The 26,055-nt window shown below is 37.7% G+C and overlaps 2 protein-coding genes across 8 annotated transcripts in view; both read right to left on the bottom strand.

Annotated features, from left to right (window-relative positions):
- LOC102587480 (zinc finger protein GIS2-like) overlaps window positions 1-25,588 on the bottom strand; it is a 35,304-nt gene extending 9,716 nt beyond the window's left edge. For 2 of the 7 annotated variants that reach the window (XM_015308323.1, XM_015308324.1), the window contains exons 1-6: window positions 25,477-25,588; window positions 22,459-22,666; window positions 8,747-8,914; window positions 7,564-7,680; window positions 7,309-7,473; window positions 6,546-6,587 (exon numbers count right to left, since the gene is read on the bottom strand). In XM_015308323.1, the coding sequence (XP_015163809.1) occupies window positions 6,546-6,587; window positions 7,309-7,473; window positions 7,564-7,680; window positions 8,747-8,914; window positions 22,459-22,554 (588 nt within the window). In that variant the 5' untranslated portion in view covers window positions 22,555-22,666; window positions 25,477-25,588. Of the gene's footprint in view, window positions 1-6,545; window positions 6,588-7,308; window positions 7,474-7,563; window positions 7,681-8,746; window positions 8,915-18,005; window positions 18,366-18,448; window positions 18,539-21,983; window positions 22,194-22,458; window positions 22,667-25,230; window positions 25,444-25,476 lie in introns of those variants that run through there. The other 5 variants (XM_015308325.1, XM_015308319.1, XM_015308321.1 and 2 more) reach the window with 5 other exon arrangements.
- Window positions 1,906-4,045, bottom strand: LOC107060396 (uncharacterized). Its single transcript, XM_015308318.1, has 2 exons — window positions 2,143-4,045; window positions 1,906-2,089 (listed from the first exon to the last, which is right to left on the bottom strand). Exons 1-2 carry the CDS (start codon window positions 3,274-3,276, stop codon window positions 2,072-2,074), a joined length of 1,152 nt encoding a protein of 383 aa, XP_015163804.1. The 5' UTR covers window positions 3,277-4,045; the 3' UTR covers window positions 1,906-2,071.
- Window positions 25,589-26,055: the final 467 nt, after the last annotated feature.

Genomic DNA, 26,055 nt, shown 5'->3' with positions numbered 1-26,055 from the left:
TTGAAGTTTCAGACTCCCTTGATCACTCCTACTCCATTCCTTTAGCTTTTCTTTGAGGGCTTTAAGTTTGGAGGCTAAGATGTAATCAGGTCTCCCTGAGAACTCAAAAGAATTCCACCAATCACTAACTTTGTCCACAAAACCTTCTTTTGTCAACCACCAATTCTGGAATTTGAAATTGGATTTTGGGACCTCCCAGCTACCACATTGAAGTGCAATAGGCACATGATCAGAAACCAGCCTTTGCAAAGGCACTTGTTTTATGTTACGGAAACTTCCATCCCATTCAGAAGAGAGAAGAAATCTGTCTATCCTTGATGCAGCCTCTTGATTGTCTCCCTTAAACCATGTGAAAGAGCCATCTTCCCACTGTGTGTCGACCAATTCCATATCCTCTATGAAGTCGGAGAACTCCACCATTGCTGAAGTTCTTCTGTTGCAGTTCCTTTTTTCATAGTGAAATCTGCAGACATTAAAGTCTCCACAGATCGCCCAAGGACCTTCTATCAATCCTCTCACCGCCCCCAATTCATCCCAAACTAACCTCCTTTCTATCTTTCCATTAGGTGCGTATATACTAGAGATATGGCAAGAAAATTTCTGCAGAACTGCCTCAAATTTACAGGTTAGGGAATAGACTCCTATCTGTAACACTTCTCCCTTCCAGACCCTACAATCCTACATCATTATTATTCCTCCTCTGGTACCACTAGCTTCCAGACAAACAAACCTTGTCCATCTTCCTCCCCCGATCTGTTTAATGTGATCCTGACAGTTTCCTTCTAACTTTGTTTCTTGCAGACATACTATGTCTGCTTTCCAGTCTAAAAGGTGGCTCTTAACGATTCTTTTCTTCCCCTGATCATTCAATCCCCTCACATTCCATGAAACTATTTTTCGCTTCATTGGTCATTCTGAGTTTTCCCCTTCCCCTTTGATCTGCCTCCACCACTTTTGAATTTTACATCAAAGGTGATCAGATTTTTCAGTTCTAGCGAACCTTTGCTTCTGATTTTCTTGATATCTGTGATTGGTTCCATTCTTCTTGCTTGCCTACTCCCATCAATTTGCATAAGTAGTTCAAGAGTTTCCTTCTCATGGCCTTTAAAATCAATTCCGAACATCTTACTGAGTCTTAGCAAATTTTGTCTAACCCAGGCAGTTGCTTCCGACTCCTTTTCCAGAACTGCTTCATTCTGTTCTGCTTGTAGTGGAGATACATCTTCTACTTCCCACAGATCCCCATTGATTGACAGATCAAAGATTGATAATTGTTGTTGTTCCTGGATTCGAATCTCCCCTCTCGTGTCTCCTTTCCCCTCGGCATTGAAACTCCCTTCTTCTTCCCCAGGTACCACTTGCATGTTGCCATCGATTTCTCTGGCTGGAGCTTTGCCATCTATCGATGCCGTCTGCAAAGTCCCAGATAGATTGTCAGACTGATTCAAAAGGGGCTTGCTCGACGTGAGTTATACTAGGAGCATGTCCCTTCTTTCATTAATGGGTTCCTCCACAATATTGTTGTAAATAAATTGGGCTGGATCAGGCCCAATACAATTATTGCTGTCAAGATGGCCCAAAGGGTTCAGTGTAACTCCCAAATAATTCCCATGCTCCTCACGTGACCCCATCTGGGGATTAAAATTTGAAATATCCACTCCGACGTGACCCTGACCCCTTCAGTCAATAGCTGTCAACTGTCCAACAGAGTCTATTACCTCATAGGACTCTACGGACCGCTGGACAAAAAAAAAAATTGTGCCATTGAGTTTTTCATCTCCAGGCACCGGGGACCCCACCGGAGTTCTTTGAAAACTAGGTTTTCTTTCCACCCAGATCGGGATAAAGAAATTTAGACCCTCTTTCGAGATAGTTACTTCACTTGGGACGTTTCGGCCATCCCCCTTTTTTTTGATAAAGGTAACATTTGTATATCAATCATCAGCTCAAAGCTGGTATCCAAAAATTTACATCATATCCTCCCTCCACACATGTGTGGCGGGCATAAACAAAAGATAAAGAAAAGAAAAGAAGAAAAAAGAGAAACTATCCCTAGATCCTCCTTTCATCTTTATAAGGACCCTAAAATGTCTACAATAGCCACAGGGTCATCTATATACTCTGAACTAAGGACCCTAGAATGTCTACAATAGCCACAGGGTCATCTATATACTCTGAACTACACCAATAGCAAAAAGTGATAATGCAGTTCATTTTAATCTTGTGCAGAGGGCTGCTCTTGTTATCAAAATTCCTAGAATTCCTTTCTTTCCATATGGTCCACCAAATAACAGCTGGGACAATTTTCCATCTACTCTTGTCTGTGCTGCCACTGCCCTCCCTATTCCAGCTTTCTAGAGCCTGTCCTGTTCTCCCTGGAACAGTCCAACTTATACCTCTGAAGCTAGTAAACAAATTCCACAACTGGCCAACCACTTTACAATGTAAGAACAGATGATTAATTGTCTCTGCAACCTGCTCACAAAAACAACATCTTGGGCACATTTGTATTCCCCTCTTCATAAGATTCTCTTGTGTAAGTACAACCTCTTTCACCACCAACCAAGTAAAAACTACCACTTTATATGGCCCCTTTACTTCGATTCGAGCCCATTTAAGGTGATTCTTCAAACCAGTCTCTTCCTCCGTCGATTTCCAGCCACCACAAAGGTCTCCAATTTGTCGAAAAGTTTCATGCGACCATAAGTGAAGAGGTATCCCAATCGCTCTGATCCAAGTCGTTTTGCTCTTCTGTGCCGCCGGAGTGCACCCAAACCATTCCAAACGAACCCTAGATTTCTTCCAGGTCCACCCTCCTTGAAGTGTCTGCTCAGCCATATTCCTATTGGGGAATTCAAAAAGGAAAGTGTTGTCTATCATCTCGTAGATGTTAACCCCAAAAACTTTCTTCCAAGTTGACGATGCCCATTTCCTAACCTCGGAGAGGGTAGGCATCTCAAAGCCAAGATTGCCAAAGTTTCCTGTGATACATCTTCCAAGCAAACCTCTGCCATACTCAATTGTAGCAATAGTGGAAACCTCCTGCCTTTTGCTTTCTGGAGCTTCAGAGGTAGATAAAAGCCATTTACTGTTCTCAACAACCTTGACATACGAGTGGTTAGAATCAACCATTCTGTGAGGAGCTATTAATGTTCTTGGTGGTGAGTAATTAATGAAGTTTCCTATCTTGAGTGCAATGTCTTTCCAACCAGCATTGAAAGCTTCTGGCAATATAACTACTGCTCTGTCTGCTCCTTTTAGAGACAAAAGACTCATAAATCTTCCATGAGCATTAAACTACCTTGTACTAAAATACTCTGCCATTTGGTCCTTCATTCTCCATCTCCTCACAAAATTCTTGTTGTCGTTTGAGGCTTCTTTCAAGACAAAACAGATCCACTCCATCACTTTTTTGCTGAGAGTTATTCTTCTCATCATGTTTCTACTGCGCTCCACGCCTCCACCCAATCAAACCAGACTTCCTCGCCAGATGTCCATCTGGTAATATCGAATGACTTGAAACCAGCATGGAAATAAATCCTATTTTCCCCCATGTCTGTGGAAGGGAGCTGAAGTTAAGGAAGGGAGAAAGCTATCGCAGAAGGATATAGCTGAGGGGAGGATGAGGTTGGTAGTTTTCAGGCGACCTGCCGGAAAGAGGGTGCTCTCTCTCCTAGAAAGTAGGAGAGAGAATTTTGGGGAAGTGTGCCTGAGAGCTTTTTTTCATGACTACAAGTTTTTATTTTTCACCAAGTCCTTATGAATCCCGATAGAAATAGTACTTTTGGTAATCAAAACCTAGATAAGGTACGAGATAATGAGTTAAATAATTTAAATGAAAAAATTGAGACAATAAAGCCTTTTCATGACTCAATTCATGACAAGTACATGGAACATACAAAGGAATTACAGGTTTACTCGAGGAGAAACCGGAACAAAAAAAAAAGATTAAGCACACTCATAAGAACCAAACTCCACCCCCTATGATCTCACTGATATACAAGTGCACTTTTTTTTTTTTTTGAAAACCGAGAAATCCGTCTATAACCCGCCCTTTGGACCAATCACAGCCTTCTAAACTCGGTGGCTAATGGGCCCGCCCCTCTACCCTTCTCCACTTAAATATCGTGCTTCGCTTTGCATGGTGTGGGGCTTATACAAGTGCACTTTGATGATACCATACTTACAGGAAATGACTTTTTAGAATGAAGAATTTAAAAAATCAAAGAACATCCAATCTGTCCAAGACTTGGTGGAAAGGGTTACCTGGTACCTACTGCTAGTGGGAGGTTGTTAGACCCCTAGAATAGCTATGCGACGTCGGTACTGACATGACAAGGACTTGGCATGGGCATGGGAAAACAATGCGGGTGTGCGACTAAGTGTTGGAGTGCAGCGAAGTGTTCAAGATGCTGGAGTGTTGGCTAAGCAGCTTGGATGTGAAAAGACTAAGTATGTTGGAGTGTTGGGAAGGCAGACTTAGGACCAAGGATGCTAGAGTGTTGGCTTGGCAGACTTGGGCATGATGACAACGACAGGAGTATGGCACCTTAGGGGCATACATGCAAACAGTGGTATCGGCAAGACAAGGCAAGGCAGCGTGCTGACTTGACAAGACAAGGTTGTGGGAACTTGATGAAGGCAAGGCAGGACAGCATGTGGGCATGACAAGGCAAGGCTGTGTAGACTTGACGATGGCAAGACAAAGCTTGATCAGTGTTGGCACAAGTTGGCAGAATTGAAGAAATAAAACTAAGGCTGGGAGACGGCTGAAATATTCTAAGTATGGGCAGATGCAATTCGGCTAAGGCAAATAAATAATATGTGCTAGGCTCATGTATTGTATTTATTTGAATTCGAATTGTAAAGAGCTGTTAGAGTTAGTTTTATTTGGACAGATTTGGCCATGACATGTGTTAGACACTTGGCAGTTTTGTAACTGTTTGTAACTGCCATGTGTAGATTTAAAATGGGGTGGAAATTCGGCTAAAGCAAGCAGGAGAGTGTTCTGTCCCTTGGTCGAATTCATGAAGCCTTTCCTTTGCTGAATACATATTAATAAAGGTTGGGATTCATCCTGTAAACGTCTGAGTGTTCCTCAATATAGTACGTTGCCTAAAAGTAAAAGAAAACTCAAAGTGTTAGACAGATTCGAGTGTATTGATAGGCTGAAGTTTGCAAGCGTTGCAGGTGCCGTGCAGTGGTGTTAGATGAAAAAATTGAGCCCGTATCAATTGGTATCAAAGCATAAGACGTACGAGATGGTGACGAACACAGAACTACAAGAATTGGTGCGCAATATAGAGGCATTTGTTGGTATAAGGGATTGGTACGGGACTGATCCTACGTTTTTGGATCTGTTCACCCAAATTAATGGCTTGAGAACGGAATTTGAGGCATTTCCGACAGAGTTGAATCAATATTGTGTTGATGCTGAAGACCAACTGCTAGAAGGTCTTAATTTTCGTAAAGCAGCAGCACTACAGATCGACGGACTGCTGAAGGAAGACAAAAACCTTCACGCAGAGGTGAAGGTGTTGCGAATGACCGTTGCTGCGTCTAAACCGACGGGTGGGGATGTCTCTAAGCTAAAGTTCCCTTAACCGAAGTCTTTCAGTGGTATAAGAAGTGCCAAGGAACTGGAAAACTTCATTTGGGACGTGGAACAATACTTCAAAACAAGCCGAATTGCGGAGGACGACAAGTTGAACATTGCTTCCATGTATTTGTCCAGTGATGCTAAACTTTGGTGGCGGTCTCGGAATTTGGATGATGAAAGTGTTGGTCAACCAAGGATTGATACTTGGGCCAAATTGAAGAAGGAAATGAGAGTACAGTTCCTCCCAAGCAATGCATCATGATTTTCACATTCATATATACACAAGTACATTTTTTTATGTATACATCCTTTATATAATTCTATAACATCTTCTGCCAATTGGTTAACTATACCGAGAGAGAAACTTAGACCCCTGCAGTCTGGACCCTTTACAGGCAGCTATTGTCTACTGCAGCAGAAGATAAATTCTTACTACCAAACATGTTTCAAGAACGGATTTCTCCTCTGTATTTCCCTTCTGAGACTAAAAATGAAACTAGCAGTCAACCTTTCCAGTTCACAATTGCCTCCCAGAAGCAGGTGTTGGTCATGCTGCCACATCACACATGTTGACATCCTATTCTCTGCTACAATGTATTAATTTACGGTAAATATGTATTAATACCCAATTAATAGCTATCCTATCATCCCTAACATCACCAGATACTAGGCTGAAATTACTGAATGTTCATCAGAGCTGCGCCAGAATCAACAGTAACCAGTCTTACCATACCATAACTTCCTTTCTCCTTAAAAACAGGACAATATTGCTTACTCTTAGTAGTTACATTGAAGCATATTATTGACTTGAAGATCACAAGATAATCTAAACAAAATAAAACGCTAATTTATCTAATATGATTTACTCAAATACCAACCTGCCATTCTTGAAAGTTGCCTATGTAAGCATTGACATCACTTGTTGAATAGAGGTTAGAAATAGTACCAGGGGTTGTAGACTCACCATTTGCTGAAGAAGATCCTGGACCTGGAAGAGCAGAAAGAAGGGTTAAAATGCCAAACTTTTGTCCTTGCAACAATTCAAAATACAACAACAAATGCCAGTTTACGTTAGTTCAATCTTAATGTTATTTCTTTTCACTTATCTACTCCATTCATTTACATCTCAAGTCACTCTAAATGTTCTTTTATCAAAGTCAATACAACAGTCCTTTTCATTTTACTCCTAAATCTATACAATTCAATCCAGGTCAATTTAATGGAGCGGAGGAACAGCATATTTTATTGGACTACATCTTAAATCTGTAATACAACTATCTCCCTTCAATAATATGTTTATATTTGTTATAACTGTCTATGATTTTTCTTCAAGATTCCAAAATTTGTGCAGACTGCAGCCTTTACAGTAACATACAGACATCACTTAACATTGATCCATTCGTACAATTTTTCTGGAAGGTGGCCTATGTGAGGTCATCTGTGTTAATAACTTTTGAACCATGATTTCTGAGGCTACAAAATTTTGATGAAGCATGACTAGAAGTCTAGAACAATCAATGTGATTCTACTAAAGAAGAATAAAACAAATTCCTATGGAAATCAAATATATATTCGCAAGAAGATAGCACATAGCAAAGACCTCTCCTACTTCTAAAATGGTTCAAAAAGATACATCCACAAAGAGAAGGAGAGGTGGCACCCCCTGAATGCAAATAAACTCAATAGTTTCTAGATCTACTGAGCCATACCTTCGCAGATTCTCTGTCTTCACATAAAAGATATTTATCTCCTTTCTTTTCGTCTTGCAATGTATGATCTGCTGCATTATTGCCTTCACTGCAGGAGGGACCAGTCCCGCCTTTCTTGCAGCTACGAGAAGCTAACCGAATGTTCCCACGTAAATTTAAGCAATCCTTACACAAACAGAATAAAATTAAATTACAGATCAATATGATGTGAAGATTGGCTAATAGAAATTGTAGAAAGTGGCAGATATGACTTACTGAACCTAAATGACCAAGCTTCCCACAGTTGTAGCAAGATACTTGTTTTGGTCCATAATCTTTGTAGTCTACGCATAAAAGATGGCCAAAAGCTTTGCAAACCCAGCATTGAATTTTCTATCCACATCAGACCATCAGATTCACCATTAGTTTAAAGTGAACATTGTTTACAATTTACTACTTTCAGAAAGAATGTAATCGAGATAACTAACTAGAATGTTTCACCCAAAGGTATTCCCTAGTAACCAATAAAGATGGACTAAAAATCATAAGAGAACGGGGATCAAATCCCAACAGAGGCACACAAAAAATGATTTCCTTCCGTGTTCCTTTTGAGCATGGATCAAACTCTTCTCTAAGCATGATGGGCACTCAGCAAGGAAAACCGGAACCCAAGTGCTACACTAAGCTATGTGTTGCCTGGGGTAGCATGACTTGTAATTTAATATTTATGATTGTTTTCCTCTCTAACTTGACCACTTGATGAAATGTAGATACAGGTGGGTAAATGGCCAATTTTACTGGACAGTTTTCTCTTTTGATAATTGGTGATCTAACCAGTATTTTTGTAATAGGTTTCATAGGTATTGTATTTCATGGTTCATATTTTGGATCTGGTTTATCCTTAGTGTTTTAATAGGTTGTGTCAAAGACTCTAATTATGACCCAACTGTTGTCCCTATGTGGGAGGGACATAGCTTGGGGAGTTCCTATCTGTGGGGAATAAAATTATGATCAGCCTAATCCTTGGCTTGTAAAGTTCCAGGGTGCCTGTGCTGGTGAGAGGTTGTAAATACCTGGTGGAATAGTAAAGACGCGTGCAACTTGGCCCAAACACCATGTTATGCAAAAAATAATAATAATAATAATAATAACAACTGATAGTAATGTTTCTTCAATTCAAACATAAAAACATAAAATTACAGAATACATAATTATACGGATTTTCTTATTTAACGCTGTGCAAATCAAACATTAATATAATAGTCTAAGTAAGAGCTCATAGATTGCCGTCAGTGAATTAGGGAGTGTGGAGTGAATATTATTTGTTTTAGAAGTTTTAAAAGAACAATTTCCTGAAGTAATGACTCAATAGACAGCATAGCACGTATAAACAACAATAATTGTTTACCAGACAAGGATTTATGCCAATACCAGAATTAAGTTGATAAACCTCACGTACCTCAAGATCAGTAGAGGAATAACCATCTTTACAAGTGAACATATCATGTCCCGTGTCACCGCATTTTAAACAAAATTCACAAGATTGGGCTTGTAGTATCTGTGTTTTAGCATTCGGACAATCTTTGGCTAAATGACCTCTTCTCTTGCAAATGAAGCAAGCAGTGACCTGGAAATGAAAAATATGGTTTTGTATGAATATCTGTCCCTTGCTACCCCCTCCCCCTCAAAGAAAAGTAAAAGAATAGAAAAGGGAGATAGCATAATATATGTAAGAAAAGTAAGGCCTCAAAAAAGAATGGTAAGCAGGAAGATGAAGCAAATGATTGAGCAAAATGTTGCCTACCACGCAGATTGCTTTGATTTGTCGAACAAGCACGAGTTCATGATTTGCTATTTAACCTAAAACTAGAAAGGAGCTAAGACTAAGAAAAGAAATATTTTTTCTTTCTATATATTTTGTGAATTCCTTTTTATATGATTATGTTGCAAAACATGCATATATCATATGCAAAAACCAAAAACATGCACGAAATTTATGGTTTGGATGTTTCCTCTTCTCTTATTCTAGTATCAAATGAGTTCTCATATGACAATGAGCTCGAATTTAGTGGAGATTTCTTTTTGGAATTTAAAGGTTCTTCTAAGTTTCTTGAACACTCTAGTGCTTATGTGAATAGCTTTTATGTGGAAGAATTTGTGGGAGGTGTACGTACTTGAGGATCCTTGGCTATATCATAGAGGTGTTTAATTTGATACATATTTTAGGGAGTTTGTGTCGTTGTTGCCATGCGCATTGGGATACTATATTGATAGAAGTAAATTGGAGTTGCATGTATCATTTCTTATGGCATCTAGACAACAATATTGTTGTGCTTATATAAGTAGAAAAATTTATATTGGGATGATGTCATCCACATGCTTTAGAAGGGTGTATTTATACATGCTAGGATTAATTGGGCTAAGTGAATACATGGTCACCATCTTGTTTCGTTCCTACCATTATTGCTTATGATTAATGAATGTTGTTTACTAGTGCATGTCTTCTTGATTTTGCGAGGTTTAAATTCGAGAACGAATTTTTCAAGAAGAGGAGAATGATAGCATTCATGGTGGCATATCTCCAGTGAAGGGCTTGGATGAAGCTTGGGAAATCAAGAAGATGCTTATCATTGAAGAAGAGCCTAGGAATGAGCCGACAAGATGCTTATTGTAGATCAAGAACCCAATAATGAGCCCAAGAATTATGCCAAGGAGTGGGCTAAGTGCTACACATACTTCATACTTCAGTCCAAGTCCAATAGGAGTAAGATTGGGGCCACATGGAGCCCAAGAGGAGGGGCCCAAGAAAAGGGCTGTTACATGTGAGAATCAAGCCTCCAAAGGGCTGCAATTAATGACCATAATGGCTTTCTCTCAAGCCTAAAAAAGCGGTTCAAAAGTCACAAAATAGGTGTGTGTTGGGAGCAAGAATTTGACAGTTTCCTTTTTGTTAGCTAGTTTTGGGAAAGTTTGACATTATATTTTACTTGTTTTCCTAGTTTAAAGTTTCCTAGTTAGGTTTTCATTATTTGTTATTTCCATAAAACAAGGATGTGAATCCCATGCTATTTGGGATAAGGGTAGATTTTGTTATTTTACAATGAACATTATTATTAATATTACTAGCCTCTGGGTACGTGCATTGCACATGTATCCAAGCAAGGACTGATTCAATGTTATGGTTTCCAACACTTCCAATATTGAGCATAAATCTATGTGTAAAAAATCACTAAATTGCAAAAAATAGTCAACATGAACCATGAGTCATTTAGTACAAAATTGAACACATAAAATATGATTTTAAGACATTAATAATAGAATCAACAGTGAGAAAAACATATTAAATAAAACAGTGGCATAAGTTATTCTGGATTGATTTCATTAACGATGAAGAAGAATTACTTTCCACACTTGGCGCTTGAGGACAAGCGCGATTTGAAGAAGGGGAGTAATGTTAGTACCCTTTTAGTCTACCAACAATTTTATGCATGGAAATTAAATCAGTAGCTATTAATTATGTTTTTCTGTTTTCTCTGTAATAGGTTCTGTAACAGTGTTTTCCTGTAGCAGTTGTTTTCTCTGTAGTAGTAGTTATTAGCAGTTATTAGCAGTAAGGAGGTTATTTTTCCACTTTCTCATTTCAGTAGTAGTGGGAAGTTATTTCCTTGTTATTAGGTGGGTGGTTAATCACCAATGTTGTATTTAAGTTATTTGAATTCAATGGAAAAGGCAAGCAGAACGTTAGTCAAGTTTTTGAGTACTTCAAACTCAAGAGATCACAGGTTCTCTCTTAACGAACCAGCACCATAGGTAGAAAAAAGAAAACTTCAGAATTTATCTTGCAGCGTCCCATAACTAGATCCATAACCGGGGACCATAACAGTCAACATCTACTATATATACATAAAAAAACTATTTAAACCATATGTATAAATAGTGTAATTTTCCATCAAAGAGGGTTTAAATGAACCCTCTTGGCCTTACCTGACTCCCCCGATAAAACAGATGGGTCAAAATGATCCTTTCAACTTCATCTCATATCAATTTCCGATAAGATTGTGCTTTGTAATAACAATAAATATAAGTGAATAGATTCATTTTCTAATCAGGGTGGCTTGCATTTTTCCTTAAACTTTTGTGTAACCCATAAAATTATTGTGCCATGGTAACTCTTACAAATCTCTATGACTTCATTGCATTACACGTTAGCTTCTAAATAACTTTAGGAAATGACTATTCAAATTCATTTTACACTGCAGCATATGAATCTGATATATAATTATACATGAAAGGTAACTTTTCAAATTACTTATCCATTTTTTCAAATTAATTAAGGAAATCAATGCATTGATTTTGAAAGAATACATTATACCTGCATTTGAATCTAGTCCATATTATTGAACCATACAAAGTAACCTTTCAAATTCTTAACCTTTTGAGAGTAACTGAGAAAATTAAAGCATTTTTTTTAAAAGAATGAATTATATTAATTTAACACCTTCTCACTTTTAGTATTTAGTATAATATAATATCATTAAATACTTAATATTTAATTAATTAATTATTTAATAGTATTATGATTGAATGTAGGGTAAAATGGTAATCCAACTTTGCACTTTGGAGCTTCCCACTTTTAGTAATATATATGATATGATGATTTAAGAGTTTCTTTTCTTTACACCTTTGGGTGTTGGCTACTTGGGATTTATCTTAACAACTTTATAAGAACGATTCTTCTAGAAGTAAGATTAATTCTTTAACTTGCTATTTTGACTCTTATTTGTGAATTAAAGAAGGTAATTAGTCTTATAGTAATTACTGTCTAATTTCTTCAAAATAGGGATCTAGATCAGTTTATTATCTAAGTTCTTGATTTGACACTATTAATATCATAATTAGCTTTAATCCGCTAATTTTTGAATACTTTAGATTGAAATTAGGGTTCTTAGCACTTATTTTGAAATTTGGGAAATTTATTCTCGAATTTCGCATATCTTTAACCTTCTTATTTTCGTTTATGTAATATTTTCTTGTTTTTATTCAAGTAACCCGATTCGTATCAAGTGATCTCCTCGAGCATGGTTTGGAAAACTTATAGCATTGTTATTCAGGAATTTGGCATGGTTCTAAGTGAAGCAAATCATTCTATATATTATCCTCTCTGCTCCAGGATTGTGCATGTACTTTTTTTTTAAAACTGGTATGAAGGTTTGTGCATGTACTTGGGAGTTTACATTAATGACGTAGTATCACAGGTAATAATGACGAAGGAATTACCAAGTCAAAACATTACCTTCTTAGCACTGCCATACTAAGGATCTTGCTCGACTAATGTACTTCTTGGGCATTGAGGTTGCTCAATCCAAATTATGTTGTTTCACAAATGACATACATAGTTGATATTCTTGAGGTAGCAGAATGATAGATTGTAGGCCTATTAGTACTCCAATAGATCCAAATATTAAGCTCCTACCAGGTTAGGGGAAGCCTTTTAGTGATCCCAAAAGATATAGGAAACTGGTAGAAAATTGAATTATCTCACTAAGACTCGACCTGAGATTGCCTTCCAGGTTAGTGTTGTAAGTCAGTTCTTGAATTCTCCTTATGACCGTCACTGGAATGTCATTATTCACATTCTCATATGCATAAAATCTACTCCAAGGAAAGGACTACTTTACGAAGACCGAGAAGATGAAAAAATTGTTGGATATACGAATGGAACTGGAGGACCCTCCTACAAATGATCCACTTTTGGATGGCAATGGTCACATGTAAAGTCATATGGATCTAGCAACTGCCGAAGGGTGAAATTTGAAGAGATAAAAGAAATGAAACTTGTGTGCTAATGAGATTGCACGTCACATTGCATCGAATCTAGTGTTTCACAAGAGGACCACACACATAATGATTGATTGTCATTTTTTTAGTCATGCGACATCGTCACAAAGTTTGTGCAGTCAAATTATCAACTTGCCTACATATTCATCAAGTTCCTAATCGATCACAAAACAAATTATATATGTACCAAACATGGTACACAACTTGAGGGGGAGTATTAGAATCCTTGTGAATATTCTAGAATATATGCAAGTATAGTAGGTAGCTTAATTTACTCCTATTGTAATTAGGTATTTATTTCCTATCCTTTTAGGTCATATAAACATAGTTATTAAAATCCCAATGGCTTGAGGACAATCAAGTTGAGTGCTCTTTAGTTTCTCTTCCACTTCAAATGTTGAAGTGTGTGACCATCTCATCTAAAAACTAAAGTTACAACTTAGGTTGTTAGAGAGAACACACTTTGATTTACTATATTATATTCTTACCACGCTAGGTCAAGATGAACTCTATGAGCTAGTTCATAATCAATGAGGCTTGTTTGCTCCATGATCAAGTCCATTTGTGCTACCTTTCCTAAGATATCATTTTTCTTTCTTTCTAGGCTCCCATGACTGGTAGCATTCCATTCCTTGAGCTTTCCTTTCAGAAATTTCAATTGTGTGGCTAGTATGAAGTCAGATCTGCCTAATACTCAGAGAATTCCACCATTCCCTAATCACTCCTTGAACACTGTTGTCTAGAGCCATCAATTCTCGAATTTGAAATAGGATTTACAATGGTTCCAATCTACAAACTGTAGAATGAAGGGTGAACTATCAGTGAGTCCTGGGCAAAGTGGATTGCCTGATTTGCATGAAAGTCTCATCCCATTCTGTAGAGAATAGAAACCTGTCTATCTTTAGGGTCTTCCTTTGATTGTTCCCTCTGTTCCAGGTGAAGATCCACCAAATAAAGGTGGATCTATTAGCCCCATGTCCTGGATGAAGTCTGAGAAATCATTCATAGCTTTGGTGAAAATAGGATTGTTGCATCTTTCATGTATGAACCTTGTTGTGTTGAAATCTCCACACACCACCCAGGGACCCTCACAAATACCCCTACGAGCAACAAACTCCCCCAAGAGCGCTCTCCTCTCCAACCTGTTATGAGGGCCATATACTCCTGATATGTACCAAGAGATATTGTTGCTTAAATCTGTCATCTGACTAGTAATGGAGTAAGCACTTGGGTTGACTAGCTCCCCCTAGTAACTTCTTTTATTCCACATAATCACTATCCCCCTTCTAGTTCCAGTTACTTCCTGTAAACAAAATCTACCCTTCTACTTCCCCATATTTGACTGAAGAAACTAATGGCATCCCCTTCTAGCTTTGTTTCTTGTAAAACAACCACCTCTGCCTACCATTTTAACAACAGCAGCTTCATTACCTCCCTTTTGTTCTTATTGTTCAGTCCCCTCACATTCCAGGATAGAATTTTTAGCTTCATTGATCACCCATTTTTAAAAGCCTTGCCCTAGTTCTTTGTTCACCATCCTTGTATCTAATATTACTTATCGATCCCTGAACCTCCTTTGATTCCCTGTGAGTGTAGTCTTGATGTTTGAACTGTTGAGTTCACCTTTGGTCCCATGTCTCCTTTTGTCAATTTTCATAAAAAGAGATGGAACATCCCATTCACACCCTTGACAGTGAGCACCAAATTTCTTACTCATTTTTAATACATTCTGGTGGACCCAAAATGTAACTTCAGTTTCTGCATTCTGTTCTCTCACCTTCAATTGTGACTTCTTACTGTTGCACATTGTAATCATTGCCCCCTAGAATCATTGCATGCATGCTCTGATTTTGATCTTCATCCCCTGTTTCTGCTTCTTGAGGCTCTAACTCGAATTCCTCCTGTCCTTGTTCTTCCAATTGATCCTCCAGGTCTGCTGACATAATTGGTGTGACACTGATAATATTCTCTAGCAATGGGGAGATAGAGCCCTCTTCTGCGATCGGGTCTAAGATCTGTATGTGTTCCCCAGTGCAAATTCTTGGCTACAATATAACCTGAAGAAGAAGGTCTGATTCTTGCTTCGATGGCTCTTTTGACAAATTTTTGCACCGATTTCCCCTCAAACAGACTGGTGTTTAATTTTTGCTCCTACTGCTCATTTAGGAAAATTTGTGTATTAAGGTACCCTTATCTTTCAAGACTTCATTCTCTAGGGCATAAGTTTAGTGTTTTTTACTAATGATGTCTCCCCACGTGCCCCATGTTAAATTTTTGAATTTGAAAACCTCCCTACTTAAATCTAGGTCTTCTAACTCATCGTACCCTAGACCCAGGTCTTTCCCCAAAAAGGGTGATTTTCCTCTCTCCTCGGTCTCCTATTCATTCTCCTTTCTTCTATGTCTGGTGGAGCTATTCCCAGACAGCCTGAGAGCTGAGTGAGGACCTTATTTGACATGCTTTTTTCCTTCCAAAGCGAAATAATCACTCCTGTAGCTTATTAATCCAGTCTCTGCATTTGTTGTCGAACTCGTTCATCATTTCTTTGGTCCACAAGTGTAAAGGAAGACCCAACACTCATATCCAAGTGCTGGAAAACTGGCGCATCTTTGGAACACAATCGGATGAGGGAGACCACCAAGATAAGTGCAGCTTCTTTTGCTCCCATTTCCAGTCACAGATCATAGTATATTCTGCCAATATCCTTGTTGGAAAATCGAAGAGAAATTGATGGTCGCAAAGCTCAAAAACTCCGACAGAACTTCCCCATTGGCATGTGCCCACCTGCAAACAACAGTCTGATTTGGGATTTTTTCCCCGTCGAAATGCCCCACCCATCTTCTCAGGATATCTTTGTTGTAGATTTCTGCTGCTCCGGTGGCTATGATGATGTTGCCTTCACCAGAATGAACTGCGATTTTTCCAAACTGCTACTATGGAGATAAACCTGCCAAAGACATTAAATTTATTTCCGCAAAGTAAATGGCATTGTGGTCCCTAAGTTTCCATCTTCTGACTTCCTTCCCTTTAACTTCTGAGGCCTGATGCAGTAAATAACAGATCCAAGATCTGACTTTCCAGCTGATTGTCAAGCTTCAAAGCACGTTGTTCCTCGATTCCATTCAGTCAAACCATGTTACTGAAGGAGTAACATATTTGTGATATTGTATGACTTCTCCCCAGCTCTAAAATAGATCTTGTGGTCCAATTTCTTAAGCAATCAAGGGGTGATTGGAGAAAAAACACAGTTACGAAGGTTTCCGGCTGAAAGACTTATCTTCTTCTATTTCTTGTTCTTTTTCTTCTCCTCATTTGTATTAACCTTGATAAACTTAGAGAAGATTGAACGAGTTAGAAGAATAACCAATCATAGGTTGAACCTTGAACATGCGCAATCTCAGGATACCTCATGCAATGCTTTATGAAGTAGTCATACAGGGTAGTGAGATTTCCAACGTTTATTAGTCTTCAATAGTTCAATTATATATTCCGGAAATTAAAAAAACTATGTCAAAACTATCTCAGTACCAAAAACTGCTGTTTTATAAATATTTTCTGGTGGACTACCAGAAGCATTTGAGCAAAAGAAAATCATTACCCCAGTACCCCAAATTTTAGCATGAGACTGCACATGCATAAACTACCACAAGCACCTCCAACTATTGGTCATAAGTATCTCCACTATACTAAATGAGAAGATCTGATCACAGATGATAAACCCCAATGGTCAAGTGCTTAACTAGCTAGTACTTTGAAGAACCCCAGCGTTCCCAATGTATTAAAAACATGAGGAAAAAGATAAGTCAAGTTTTAAAACATCTAACAAGAAAGATGAGAGAACGAAATCAAATGAATGTTAAACTAAGTCAATAGATGGCAATCACATTAAACATCATTGTAGAAACCACAAAATAAAAGACAGAGAAGAAAGAGCATAAGGAGAACTCAATATAACCAACTTGAGAGAGAGAGGACTCCATATAATTGGAAAGGTTCTAACATATCATTTTGTATTTTCCCACCACGGTTAGACGCTATTGTTAAGGTTTTTTATTCTAAGTTACTTCTTCAAGGTACCAGTAAAAGAAAAGTTACTTCTGTAAGATTCAAGGGTGCAAAGAGAAACCAAGTCCTACGTTAAGTGTTAACCCAGCTGTTAATTTCCTAGACATATACATGTCCAATGGGTAGAACATAGATGTGGATATATCATTTGGAACCTTCAAATACACATCAGAGCTGCATCAAATTGATCATACCAGTTTAAAACAGGTGGAAACTCACGTCCACGTAACACGGGTAGGACGGGAGAAATAACTAAAAGGAAACCCAGGGAAAAGGTATGTTCCAAGTGTCGACATAACTCACATTGAAGTTTTTGGTCAAGAATGGTAAATAATATATATCATAAAATTGTGAAGCAGCTTAGTACGATGGTGAAACTGGTGAAACAATTGTAACCAGACCTTCTTGCAATATTTTCCATTATGCCCATAATGTCCGCAGATAAAGCATCGCCGTTTCTTCTTTTCAAGAGGACTACAACCTGCTGCTCCATGGTTTTCTTCACCACATATTTGGCATGCTTCCCATATGCTCCCTTTGAAGTCAGTGTTATCAAAGGCGCGCTTAAGCCCTAAAGCGAGGCTCAAAACGTGTTGAGCGCTTCGCCTCGCTTTATGTGCGCTTCAGTGTCGTCATCAAAGTTTTAAGACAAACTTTTCCTTGTCAATGAGCCTCTTATGAAGAAGTGACACTAAACAATTGATATTTCACTTTATCATAAAAAAAATTCAATTTCTTTGGTCATATATTTGTCATTCATGTTTATAATTATTAGTCTTGGACTAAACATACACATTTTATTTTATTTTCTCCCTTTGCGCCTTTTTCCATTAAAGCCCACGCTTTATTTGCGCTTTGCAATAACTTAAAGGAAACCCAGGGAAAAGGTATGTTCCAAGTGTCGACATAACTCACATTGAAGTTTTTGGTCGAGAATGGTAAATAATATATATCGTAAAATTGTGAAGCAGCTTAGTACGATGGTGAAACTGGTGAAACAATTGTAACCAGACCTTCTTGCAATATTTTCCATTATGCCCATAATGTCCGCAGATAAAGCATCGCCGTTTCTTCTTTTCAAGAGGACTACAACCTGCTGCTCCATGGTTTTCTTCACCACATATTTGGCATGCTTCCCATATGCTCCCTTTGAAGTTAAAATATCTTGGGGGCCGCTACAAAAATTGGTAATGATATGCTATCACAGTTGTTGAAATCAACTATTTAAACATGACATCTGAATTTTAAGTACACTCACCAGAAGTCTCTGCAACACCACACTTCCCTTTTGTTCAAATAATTCAGTCTCCAACACCATCACTTGTTTCACATTTGTTTCAGCATGCACCTGCAAGGCACTCTCCTTAATAAACCTCTAAAATCAATTGTCAAAGGCTCGAAAAAATCAAATTTTATTAGGAGCTTTATGCTTCCAAGTTCTTCACTCAATGCACAACCAGAAGAAACGTTGCCAATAGAAATGGAGGATAAAAAAAGAAAAGAAAGAGAAGCTATTAACTTTCAGCACATCATTAAGTTACAAGCAGACGATGAAATAATAGGCTAGTAAGGGGTTAGGATAATAATTGGCACCTAAACTATGTTTCTTCCGTTTCAATCCAGTACTATTAAAATTACAAAAAGGTGCGAAAAAATAAAAATATGAGGCTGAATATCTTTCAATTTCTGTACCTGACTGTAAATAACAGCAGCAACATGAATTTATGTTCCATCGACTCGGCTGCGTGTATAAGTTTAAGTGTATTGCAAGAAATCTACACTTAAACACACACCCATGCCGGAAGAAGCCCCCAGAAAATAGCTAAGTCTAGACAAAAGCCTGTAGCTACCTAGGCCTCGTAAAATGTGCCTGGGAACATTTTTTTTGTGCTCAAAAATATTAGATTGATTTTTTGTAATCATGTTCAGAAACTAAAATTTCTTGAGGCTTCTAGCTGACTTAGAGGAGATACAGGATCACAGAGCACTAGAGGAAGAAGAAATAACCTCTAGATTAGCACTTAACATGGAGTTTGAAAACATAGCTAAAAGGGCAGAGACTACATGGAGGCAGAGGTCCAGGGAAGTGTAAATAAAGTAAGGGGAAAGAAACACCGGTTTCTTTCATAGAACTGCTAATGCACAAAGGAGAATAAACACAATTGCCAAGCTGAAAGTGAGAGGGGAGATCTTGACTTAATCAGAAGAGGTGCAAGAGGAGATAGTAGATTATGAGGAAGCTTTACTCAAGAGTCAGAAGATTGGAGACCACAACTTGATATAAGGAATTGTCCCATAATTTGAGAAGAGGAAAATAATTAATGTTGATGGCAGTCTTTGACCAACAGGAAATACTGGAGGGCATAAAAGCATGTGCAGGTGACAAAGCACCAGGGCAGGATGGATTCTCCGTGGCTTTTTTTAATGAATGTTGGGATTAGACGGATGTGATTGGTCCAAAGGGCGGGTCACAGACGGATTTTTCGGTTATCAAAAAAAAAAACCTTATGATGAAATGGCTATAGAAATTTGTAACAGGGGAAAATATGCTATAGAAGGAGGTTATCAGGGCAAAATATGAAATGGAGGATTAGTGGGTAGCAAAGATGGTGGTTACGCATTTGGAAACCCCTCAGAAACCTTTGACCACTAGTTCTATCTAGAATTAGTTTTATGGTGGGGAATGGTTTGAAAGTGTCATTCTGGGAGGACAAATGGATAGATCATAGACCCTTAAAACAGTTATACCCAGGCATCCACATTTTAAGCCTTCAACAACAGGCAATTGTGGCTGAAATGTGTACAGGTCAAGGGTGGAATATGCATCTCAAAAGAAATTTGAATGACTGGGAAATGGAGAGGATAGGTGCTTTCTACAACACAATAGCACCTTTCAGTAACTTAACAGGGAAGAGGACACAGCAGTGTGGAAGATAGGCAGCAATGGGATTTTCACTGTCAATTCTGCATATCGAGATCTAATTGTCTTAAATAACAGGGAGGAGAATTGGTCACGGAAGATGATATGGAGGGTTAAAATTCCATACAAGGTAAACTGTTTCTCTTGGCTGCTGGCTAAGAAAGCAGTGCTGACACAGGAAAATATGAAGGAAAGGGGGTTCCAACTTCGTTCCAGATGTTGCTTATGTTGGGAACAAACGGAGACAGTCAACCATCTATTTTTTACATTGCAAATGGGTAGATCAGCTTAAGAAAGATAACATTGGGTAAACCTTGGAATATAGAAGGTGTTCTAAAATGCTGGATCAGTGTGGGCAATGCTACTGAAAAAGGAAGAGACGAAAGATTGTCCCAGCGTGTATATGGTGGACAATGTGGAAAGAAAGTAATCAGAGATGTTTTGAGGCAAGCAGAACAATTTACAGAATTTTAAGATGAATTGTTTAGCTCTTTATTACTTTTGGTGTAAACAGGAAGTGCTAGTGCAGCCAGAAGATATTTTTGATGTTTTAGACTATTTGTAACAAAAAGTACAAATAGGAATCCAGTGATATAGACGGTAATACTTTTAGGGGGGGAATACATTTTTTGATGTAGCATACATGTGGATATATAGATGAAAAGTTACCATTCTAAAAAAAGGGAACCCTAGTGCTGCAAGCGAGGATAACTCACCTCAAAAAGGCAGCAATGGCTCTAATACCATGAGGATTTCAAGGAGAAGAAAACGCTTCTTTCTACTACTTGATGAATTTCCATCCCATGAGAATGGGTACTTATACAATAAGTCCTACGACTAAATAAGGAAAGAAATATTACATAATCAATTACCATCAATACTATATCAATTCTTGATCAATTTACTCCTATAATTATGCCAGGAAATCAATATCAATCAACAGTAACCTTAATTTTCTTTCTCATTTTAGAATAGATGTACTTCACTATTTAAACACCCAAAAGGCTTGAGGGAATAATCAATCTAAGCTTTTTCTCAACATTCCTTCATGCGACTTTATTTCCCACATGGTATTAGAGCCATACTCATTCATATGTTTGGTTTACCCTATGTTGGACCCTTATGTTTAGCCCCTATGCTATGTTGTTCATGCTCCAGATGTCCAGTCGTGAGCATGTAATTCTTGGTTTATGAAAGGTTGGGTCCCATGTTATGTTCCTCCAAATGTCAAGTCTTCGGCGTGCAGAAGAGTGTTAAGCATCTCAAATAGGTGGAGGAAATGAATAGTTCGTTTCCTCATATCGTTTTGAGCAATCCTCGCTTCTTGAGATTGTTTTTTTGGGGTTGAGTTATGCCTAAGGGTCATTTCTTATCCCCAACATCTTTATCTTCGTTCTTTCTTTTAAAATACTGGTTGTTTGGTCAAAAGTTGAAGTGGAACCCCAAAGCTCCCCATCTCTACAGGCATTTCTTCAACTTCACTGTTGGACAACCAGATTTAACTGTCCGTTGAAGACTCCACCACAACATCATCACTTAGTGCTCATGATTATAACCTTCCTCACCATTAGCCTAGAGAGATCCATTGACAATGAACTTTTGAAAATACCATAAGCAGATTCATACTCAAAAGGTAACCACAAAACCAGTAATTATGCTTACTAAATAGTCTATGAAAGGAACAACTTATTATTTGCATCTATTTTTGCTCTGAACTATTGTAAAAAGAAACAAAGTATGCAATTAAACCCAAATTCAAAACTGGATCTCCTTTTATCATCTGTACTAAAAACTCTACTATTTGAATGACAAGTTCAGTGAAGTGGCAGAGAAAAAAGAGTGTACACACTGAGAAGTAGAACTAATGACTTACAATGGTCTCTCGCTCTTCACTCCTCTTTTCTTCTGCTAGTGGTGGTTCCGACTGAGTTTTAAGTTGAGCTGAAGAGCACCCCATATCTGCAGACAAATCTTCACCACCTTCAGGGAAGCATGAACATTGTTCAGTGACTGTTGAAGCCATTACATCACCAATAATTTCAGCTCCATCTTTTTGTTGATTATCTTCTTTCCCACCATCAGCCTAAGAGAATTTAAAGACACTTTTTCTTCAGATACCAAGAGGAGGTTCATATTCAAAAAGAATAATAACTATGCCTCTGATCGTTTTGCTTTTAAATTCAATCTGACTCTGTCCAGAACTAATGATAGGAGGTAGCAAGAAACATTGAAAAACGAATCCGAGACAATCTCCCTTCGGTAACCTACTTGAATGCCCACAATAAAAATATAGGACCAAAAAGGAAAGGTACAATAACACGTATCAGAAGTAGGATTAATGAGCTTACAACAGCCTCTTCTTCTTCAATCCTCTCCTTCTCGAGTATTGCTGTTTTGGTCAGAGATTTAAATTGTGCTGTAACGAAGCCTATATCTCCAGACATTCTTCAACTATAGAGTAGGATATACACAGCTCATTGACTGTTAAAGACTCCACCACATCACTGGCTATTCTTCTCCAGATTTTGGTTGATTATACACTTTCACACCATTAGCCTGCGAAAGATATTAATGTAGAAGATTCTCTTTAAAGCACCAAAAAATGTTATACTCAAAGTAAATACTACTAAATAGTGTGGTTACAAAAAATAAGTAGATATTTAAAAGTGTATAAACAGAGATCTTTTTCATCTCTTCCTTATAGTTCTGCTATATTTTCTTTGCCTTATTCATAGGTCCTTGATTGAAAAGAATTTGGAATCATAATTACTATAATTGGGAACTTAGTTCTTCTTTTCCTATTGTTAATGCCAAGATTCGACACAGATCAACTGAAGGATCAAAATCCAAGTCAAAAACCAAATCCTTGAAGCTAGTTTGTTGCAGGACGATAATCGTCTTCATAGTGATGGATTAGGCCTAAAATGGGCTTGGCCAGTCAATTAAGAAGTTCTTTGGCAAAGATCATGCCGAGAATGGGCTGTCCAAGAAGATAAATTCAAGAGACAGCTATAAGCCAATTTAGCATGGTATATGAGAGTTACCGCATTTGACCAAGTTCAAGGAAGCTCTTACAGTTGGAGGAACTAGTTAACAACTAAGTTCTCACAGATTGTGAACGGATGAGTGTTTCTTGGTCAGATAATACAACCACTAAAATTAAGGATTCAGCCAATCCAGCCGCCTATCAAGCGTAAGATATTAGGCATTGATCCAAATATAGAAGAATGATGGAGGAAATCTAGCAGAAAGCAGCCAAGCGGGAAAGGGAGCGCAGCAGCTAGCTTTAGTGTTTATAAATAGGCTAACTGGGTGCACATAGTAGTGGTCATCATCATCCACATCCAACATATAAAGTTTCTTGTTATCAAAAAATTTGAATTCTCCCTGTTCAATTTGAAAAACTCACTTTATTTACAAGTGTTTTCACATTCCTTAATGCTTTTTTAAAGTTTTAACACCTCATGAATTTACAGGACTTTTAGTGATACCTTGGCCTTTTAGTGTTGATTCTCCGACAGTAACACTAAGAATCAACTCAACAATAACACTAAGAACCAACTCAATGGTCCATAGAAATATCATATACTGTCGGAGAGTTGAATTTCATTACTTCCGAAATCCTGATGATGGATGTGGAGAGGTGTGTGAACAGAAAGATTATATCAAAAATACACACTTCTGCTCGTCTCAGCCTTCACATCTAGTAGACACTCAAACAATGTAGGCTCTTTGTCTTCCTCACGGGACGTGAAATTCAGTCAAAAACTTAGTAATAGTTAACCCACTCAGAAACAATCGGTAAAGTAGCACCCTAAGGAAAAAGATATCTTCTCATTGCCCTTGGGCGAGTTGGCAATGACAGTAGTACATGAACATAGCCTTGGAAAGGAAATGGCATCAAGATGCCGAACGATACATGTTCTTTGTTAGTAAAGTAAGACACTGATTTTGGGACCATTATATGGGCAATCAAGGAGCTACAATTTTCGAATAAGGAACTTAGGCAAATGCAAAGATGAACAGGGTTTTCGCTCTCCCATTGCCTCTTCTCTTATATAATGGGGAAAACAAAGGAAGGTCCAAAAATAACCATTAGCTACTTAACCAAAAAGATATGCAGAGATCTAGATGAATTTATTTTCTCATAACGCGAGACCTACACGAATTTAAATGGACTTAATAGTTATCTCTTGGGAACACCCCAAGAATTCCATTCATGTCTGACTCTTAAGTACAATAAGTCATCCTTTTGACTGTGCACAAAGCTAAAAGTCTTAGGAGCTAGAGTGCAAATGCCAAAATTTGATGAAGATGAACCAAAAATTAATTCAATGAATTCGAAACCCAGATCTTGAAACTACCAACTGAATGAATCTTGGATGAATTTCACTTAAAATAAACTAGGGGTTTTCAATTAAACAAGGCCAAGATCATGCCAAAAATTGGAGCAAGTCCAAAGGTTGGCCATATACAAGAAGGAGAAACCTACAAAATATGGTTCTCTCCAAAAGACACTCAATCCTCTATACAAACAGGAACAACATGGGTGCACCAAAAAACTATAAGGGGTCGATTACTACTCCTCAATTGAGCGAAACTCACCTCCACCCCTTCAAAGCTCTCCTATTTTTATCCTTCCAGATGACCCACACTAAAGCAAGAGGAGTAACATTCCAAGCTTTGTGCCTTCTTTTCCTAGCTATATAACCTTTATATGTCATGACAACTATAAGTGATTTTAGGAACCTATAGTCATGAAAGTTCATCCCTTAGTGCAACTGTTTGAAAGGTGCAAACTTTCACGGGTTATTAAGATTCCCCAGATAATGTCTACAGTGTTCAATTATTAGCTTGTACAATATTACCTTCATCTCTTAATCATTTTTAAAAACCTCGAGGTTGGTTTAATTCTTTCAAGTCTTTATCCCATGTATCCAACACAAATTAATAAAGTGAAGTATGTTCTCTTTGAATTTCACCAAGTGAATTGGGAAACTAAAAGGAAGTCAAGCAAACAAATAGATGCAATAATTCTCATAGTTAGAATTCAAATTTGTACAATGAACTCCTGAAAACATATACTCCTTGCACGGGTAAATCAAAGCAAGGAGCCCTACCCTGTAAATTTGAATTACTATCAACCATGAAAAAAGGTGACTACACCACTGTGAAATCATGAAACCCCAAGTGAAATCATTGAATATTATCTTCTATTGCTCGAGTCCTTTCCCTGTGAATGTTTTTATGATCTCTTTCAAACAACAGCTTATATATCCTTAACGTTTCTTTAACTAACAAAAGCAAGGTTTTCTACTTAATTACAAAATGAAAAAAAAAAATTTGGAAGAAGAAGAAAAACTTACATGAAACATAAAGAGGCCTTCCACTCGCCTGACTGTGCGGTTAGTGGGATGGCGCTGACCGGAAGCAGACGTGCGTTGACGGAAATTACAAATAGTGAAAGATAAAGGGAAAAATAGTAATTTTAAATTAGTATTGTCTTATTGTGATTTCATCTGTGTGCTATGACTTAGGAAGGTGTTTAGTTAGGTATTGATTTTTGGTAGTATTTGACAAATATAAAAAGAAAATTTAAAATAAGTTAAAATTGATTTAAAATAAGTGACAAGGTCAAAATTGACTTAAAATAAGTTTAAAATGACTCAAAATAAGTCAAAAATCAAAAGTTTCCCTACTTTTTATTTTTTTACTTAAAAGTCATTTCAGTTTAACTTTTTATTTTTGACTTAAAAGCTACTTTTTTTAAGTCAATCCAAACGGACTCTTAGTATATTTTGTTAGGATTTTACCCTGATTTTCTTACTTTATCTGAAATTTATTTTCTCTTGAAGGAAAATCAAAGTATTACCGTAAATGCTTCAAATTTTCCCGAAAGGAAATATAATTTTCTTCCATCTTTGGTTTGTTTTTTCCTTAGAGGA

The sequence above is a fragment of the Solanum tuberosum genome, unplaced genomic scaffold (genome assembly GCF_000226075.1).
Source record: "Solanum tuberosum cultivar DM 1-3 516 R44 unplaced genomic scaffold, SolTub_3.0 scf00077, whole genome shotgun sequence".
Classification (NCBI taxonomy): Eukaryota; Viridiplantae; Streptophyta; class Magnoliopsida; order Solanales; family Solanaceae; genus Solanum; species Solanum tuberosum.
The sequence above is the reverse complement of the archived record's forward strand: the minus strand, read 5'-3'. Positions and strand labels throughout refer to the sequence as shown.